Source organism: Alligator sinensis, unplaced genomic scaffold, assembly GCF_000455745.1.
Source record: "Alligator sinensis unplaced genomic scaffold, ASM45574v1 scaffold318_1, whole genome shotgun sequence".
Classification (NCBI taxonomy): domain Eukaryota; kingdom Metazoa; phylum Chordata; order Crocodylia; family Alligatoridae; genus Alligator; species Alligator sinensis.
Window position 1 is genome coordinate 1,125,817 of NW_005842421.1, and position 6,215 is coordinate 1,132,031.

Genomic DNA, 6,215 nt, shown 5'->3' on the forward strand with positions numbered 1-6,215 from the left:
ACATTGTAACATGGCACCCATTGTCCTGTAGAATCAGCAGGTAGGACAATGGGCAATCTAATTAAGTAGATCAGCTATGCTGGGACACATCCCAGAACAGTCAATGTTCTATCCTGAGACATGCACTTTGGGACTGGTCTACAGGCTACTGAAGTCCATGGAAGTCTTTCCAAGGACTTCAGTGGGCTATGTATCAAGACTTTCACTTTACAAAATCTGTAAAGTGATACAGAGAGATGTTTTATTTGAAAAAAAAATGAAAAGTACATGGTTGGTGTAGTATAGTTCTGGGATTCAAGAAGATAAGCTTGATGGGAATAGCATAGTGATGAATAAATCTTCCCTAACAATTGGAATTTGTGGCTCCTCTTTGTATTTTATAGGCTGGGATTTCATCAGAGACCTCTGTATTATCACACATACAATTAATGTGAAGCAATAAACTCCGGAGAATTTTGAGTTGGATTAAACTACTTCCGGGTGCAGCATCTACACAATGGTCCAGGACAACAGCAATTTGAGCTGGATCAGAGCTGTTTATGCCAGGGATGCTCTTGCCTTGCTCTGTCCCACTGTAGCTCCAGTCTCTGCCTGCAGCCAGCCACCACCAGCCAGAGATGCCCACAGTCAACCAGAGCTGGCCACAGCCACCTGGGCACCATCCTCGCTCTTTAAAAGGGTGCCCCATGTTTTGTTCCCCAGCCACATGCTTCTCTGGCCTCAAGAAGTCTGCAGCTTGCTGTCAGAGCCCTAGGATGCTGTCCCAAAAGCCTGTGCCCAGCATACCATGGACACTCCTCAGACTGCACCTAGCAGTGGCAGCCAGGGCACTGTATCCACAAGGTGCTCACAGACCAACTCCTTCACCATCCTCTGCAGTAGGGTGCCTGCACAGTTGCCCACACACCCCAGACCAACAGTGCAACAGCAAGAACACGTAAACTGTGGACAGTTTTCAACAAACCCCAAACTTTATTTCCATCCCCAAAACACCAGCAGGACCCCCACTCCCCTCCCCACCCCCACAACAACAGGCTCTCTCCTTTCCTCTCAACAACAGCCTCCCCCACAACTCCAATGCAATCCGCCAACAAAGCACCCTCTTCCCCATTAAGCTACTTACAGATGTCTATTTACAAGTGCAATAAGATATGGAAAAGGAAAACCCAGCCACTGCAGTGGACAAAATCAATAATAATCCCTATCCCAAAGAAAGGGAATCTACACCAATGTACCAAATACTGCACCATTAGCCTCATTAGTCGTCTAAGTAAGGTGCTTCTTAGAATAATATTAAACAGGCTCATGCCACAAATAGAAAATGTATTAGCAGGAGAACAAGCTGGATTCAGATCTGGAAGAAGCACCATAGAACAGATCGTCAACCATAGAATCATATGTGAAAAGTACCATTACCACCAAAAAGAACTCCATCATAATTTCATAGGCTTTAGAAAATCTTTTGACAGGGCGTGGCAAAAAGCACTTTGGCTGACAATAAAGAACCATAACATCAGTTCCACACTGATAAGTCGTATAGATGAACTCTATAACAATACAAGTAGTGGAGAACAACATTATGGACAGGTTTTCAACATCAGTAGGAGAATGCCAAGGTTGTCTTTTCTCATGACGCTTATTTAATTTATACCTGGAACAAACCAAGTCAGATGCCTTAGAGAATTTCACTGGCAGTGTCAGTTGGAGGATGATAAATTTTGCTGATGATATTGATCTAATAGCTGGAACTGCAAAAGACCTTAAGGAAATAACAAAAAAGGCTCCCTAAGGCTACTAAGAGATATGGAATGAAAATTAGTGTGCAGAAGAGCAAACTAAAGATAACATCAGCCTGTAGTAATGATGATGCCTCCAAAAAAATTGCTAATGAGAAACTAGAAACAGTAACACACTTTAAATAACTTGGAGCAACCATCACAGAAGATGCTACATCAGAAAAAAAGTAAAAACAAGAATAGCCATCAGCACTGGACAACTAGCAAAGCTGAAGAAAATATGGACTAGCAGCAACATCACAATGAAAACGAAACTCCATCTACTATATGCTGTTGTCATTTCAACAACTCTTTATGGCTGTGAGGTATGGACACCCACCAGAGCACTGGAAAAGTGAATTGAGACCTTTGCAATGAAGTGATTCAAAAGACTTCTACACATAACCTACACTGCACAAATGAACAAATGAATCTGTGAAAGATCAAATCAGACAAGAAGTCAGCAAATATGAACCCTTACTTGAAATCATAAGAAGAAGCGAGATGCAATGGTTTGGACATGTAACAAGAAGGCCCGGCATCTTTGCCAACACCATCCTGCAGGGTGCTGTGGATGGAGGAAAAAGAGGAGGAAGACCTAGGATAAGCTGGACCACCAACATCAAAACTGGATGGGATTAAAACTGACTGATTGTACAAGGATTGCAAAAGACCAGGAAGAATGGAGGAAAGTTATTGCTATATCAAACATTCCCTAATGCTTGGTGCGGGCTTGAGACTGACTGAGTGACTGATTTACAAGTGTCAGGGGAGGAACAGTGGGGAGGAAGCACCCAGGGCACAGAGCCTAGAGGGAGGTGCTTGGCACCCTAGCCTTGGCTGTCAGCTACTCAGGTCTGGGTGCCACCATGAGCCCAAGGGGCTAAGGGTGAGGGTGGGTGCTTTCCAACCCACTTCCTCTCCTCCTCCACAGGGCCCATGCAAGGAGGTCCTGCATGGGGAGCTGGCCCTGCCACAGCCACCTCCTGCTCAGGGGCTGCATGCAGCTGGGGTGAACAGAGGATGGTGGGCAAAGCAGGGTGGCCAAGTACCGGGAGGCCAGGATCTGGTGCAGGGGCTGAGGCGATGCTGCATCTGCAGTCATGACCACTGGAGGTTCTGAGGCAGGCCCATGGCCAGCTGCTAGGATGCCAGGAGTAGTGCCAAACACTGCCGTGGACAGCACAGAGTCAGTGACGTGCCAATTGTCCTCATTACTTCACAGTCAGGGTGGCTACGATCAGGAATCAACTTCCAAGGGAAGTGGTGCTCAATCCTACCCTGGGGGTCTTCAAAAGGAGACTAGATAATCACCTAGCTGGGGTCATTTGACCCCAGCATTCTTTCCTGCCCATGGCAGGGGGTCAGAATTGATGATCTACTTAGGTCCCTTCTGACCCTACCAACTATGAAACTATGAAACTATTACACCACATCACGCTGGTCCTCCTGGGCCTCCACCAGCCTCTGAAGGAGGGCATGGAGTACCTCGCTTTCCACCCGCCATGCCTCACGGTCTTCGCAGTCTGATTGCTCCATAGCCTGACACATCTCATGGAACTCGTGCAGCCAGCAGCGGTGCCAGGTCCGACTCTCCTCAAGCTGCTCCTCAGACACAGTGACCAGCCGGTTGAGGAGATCTGTCCAATCCTGGCTCTTGCACTGACGGAGCCGGCGCATGTTGTGTGCACTTGCAGTGGCTTCAGGTGTCTTTGGGGTCCCATTTCTGTGATTCCCAGGTGGTTCTCCCCCATGTCCAGCAGCTGGGTCTGCAGAGGAAGGGAAAAGAGGCTCATTTTGAGAGTTTACAATATTTCAGAGATAACATACACTGTACAGGTGTGCTGTGTACTACCCGCCCTCAGTTCAGGGGTCATGCATGCACAAGCATCCAGGGACCATGGTAAGTTGCCCAGGCAGCCCTTTCCATGGGCAGCTGCTGGGTGAGTCTTCCCTCCTCACTTTCACAGCAGGGGCAGGCAGGCCTTTCCTGTACCCTACTTAGGCTGGGCCATGCCTGGCCCCTCCTGGCAGTTGCCATGGTAGCTCTGGAGCAAGTGCTTCCTTTCTCCTCCATACAGCCAGGCACTTCACTTCTGTGCCACCAGGCCTGCAGTGCCCAGGTCCTGAGGGTCGGGGGCTCCCACCCAACTGGGACATGGATCTGGAGAGGCATCCCAAGCCAGGGCCTCCACCATGCATGGGCATCACCTGAAGCATGCCCCTCATCAGAATCACCCAGGCACACCATGATGAGCTGAGTGCTCTAAGGGATGCCCAACCCACTCTGCTTTGTTGTTGATGATTGTGATGTTTCCCTAGGAGCCACTGAGAACCTGGCACAGGATCCTGAGTTTTGAGGGCACCCCAGACAAGCCTTCACTTCCTCTCAATGTCTGCTGTCACCTAGGGAGTATCTCTGCCCAGACTACAGATGCCTGACCCCTGCAGCCAAAGAGGAGAATGCTGCTGCCATCAGTGGGTTTCTGCACATGTGACAGGCCCCTGGCTGACTAGCTGGGAGCCTCCTGGGAGCCTTCTGGGTTCTCAATAAAGCTATCAACTGCCTCCTGCCTCCCTGCATGATGTGGGGGGGAAAATCCAATGGACAGGGCTGGGAGCTCAGCCATGCAGCAGTGGAGGGGAGACCCATGTGGGGTCCCTGGCTCCAGACTCACAGCCCGGGGGCAGGCAGGTGATCTGGTGCAGGCATGGGTGGTTACAGTGCCCCCACCACACCCCCAGCCCTCCTCCCTGTGCAGGGCTTACCGGGTGGGTATGGAAGATGCTTCCCATGGTTGGACGTTGTTCCTGGCCACAGAGATGAGGTCTGGAAGGCTGATGCTTCCCAGGGTAGTGAGGCATGGCAGATGGCCAGCCGGGTAGTAGCTCCCTCCTGTGATGAACTGGAGCTAGCATCTGCAGGGGACATCCCTCCCCTGTCATCCTCACTGGGCCACCTCCAGAATAGCCAGGGTAGATGGTGGCCTGGGCTGCCTGAACTGGTGGGTGAATCTGAGAGCAAGGAGTGCACCGGGACCTGGTGTGAAAGCCCCGAGGTGCCCTCTCCCAGAGAGTCCTCCTGAGTCATGGGCTTCTCTAGACCACAACTGCTAAACACCTGGTGGGGCTCACCAGGGTCTGTGGGGGCCAGGATCTTCTCAAGCTCATGGAGAAAGGGCATGGTCCTGGGGGTGGCCCTTGACTGCTTATTATTGTCCCAGAAGCGGATATATTGTGCCCTCAGGGCCTTGGCTTTCACCCGGCACTGCTGGCTAGTCCGCTGGTGACCGCACTCTTGCATCCGGCGGGCCATCTCCTTGAACACATGGGCATTGGCCCTGGTAGAATGGGCAAACTGCTGCTGGGCCTCAATGTCCCCCCAGATGGCAATGAGGTTAGAGGTCTCTGCATGTGTCCAGTTGGGCCCCCGTACCTGAGTGTCAGCGGGTGCAGGGCCTGGCATAGCAGTGGCTGGGAGCAGGCTTGGTGGGTGGCAGCAGATTTGAGGAGGCTCCGGCAGGTGGCAGTGAGTAGTGGTTGTCAGCAGCAGGCTCAGGGAATCACGCCTGGGTGGCTGGTGATGGCGCAGGGTTGCAGCTGGTGGCAGTGGTGTCCTGGGGGCAGGCCTGGGCTGGTAGGAGACATGGGAGGTCAGCCGTGGACTATGGGTGGCAGCAATGGCCAGTGGAGGAGCTGGCTAGGGCACAAGCGTGCTGAAATGTGGAGCCATGTGTCTAGGCAGCAGGCAGGAGTCTGATCCCCTGCTAGCTGGGCTGACTGGACACAATTGATGCCCATAGTGAGCATCTACATTTAATAACAGTAAATTACTCTGTCATAAAATAGTACTGTCCCTGGCAGAGTTAATTAATTTACTGTGGCCTAATACAGTTACACATGTAGACAGTGATGCTTTACTCCACTGCTAATTAGTCTACTCCGCAGTAAAGCACACATGTAGACACAGCCAGTAAAAGTAGCAGAACCTGGCCTACTGGGTTCAGGGTTGGGCTCTCTCTTTATTATTTTAATATTTTACTCACTTTGTATCCCTTGAAGAACAAAAGAGTATTAAAAACAAGAAAAATATCCACAATAACACTTTATGACAAATGGCCAACAGAACTAATGAGAGGCAAGGATTTTTTTAGGGGGTGATGTATTTTATTAAACCAACTGCATGGTTGGGAGAGATTTTAAGTAAGCTTTTTGGCACAAAGTGATTTTCCTTAAAACAGACACAATCCATTTCCAAACTTTTTTTCTTTGAATATATTGGTGGCACAGATTGTGACTTGGACTATGTGTTCATACAGGGTAATGATAGCAAGTACAAATCTCCTTCACTTCTCAGTGGGTTACCTCGATCGTGGACCCTGGTAGAGAGCAGTAAGTGGGTGCTGTGCCATTCCTAAACTTCACATGACAGGATTTGTG

The 6,215-nt window shown here is 50.1% G+C and overlaps 1 protein-coding gene across 1 annotated transcript; it reads right to left on the bottom strand.

Moving 5' to 3' along the window:
* Nucleotides 1-3,200: 3,200 nt before the first annotated feature.
* LOC112551322 lies at nt 3,201-5,241 on the bottom strand. The gene is made up of 2 exons (XM_025211674.1): nt 4,545-5,241; nt 3,201-3,544 (listed from the first exon to the last, which is right to left on the bottom strand). Exons 1-2 carry the CDS (start codon nt 5,239-5,241, stop codon nt 3,201-3,203), a joined length of 1,041 nt encoding a protein of 346 aa, XP_025067459.1.
* Between the last annotated feature and the right edge of the window lie 974 nt (nt 5,242-6,215).

Bases quoted from the DNA above. Each gene is read 5' to 3' on its own strand.
- LOC112551322 (XM_025211674.1), bottom strand. From the start codon at position 5,241: ATGCCAGGCCCTGCACCCGCTGACACTCAGGTACGGGGGCCCAACTGG. The intron at 3,545-4,544 runs GTAAGCCCTGCA...CTTCCTCTGCAG, and splicing joins GCATCTTCCATACCCACCCG to ACCCAGCTGCTGGACATGGG.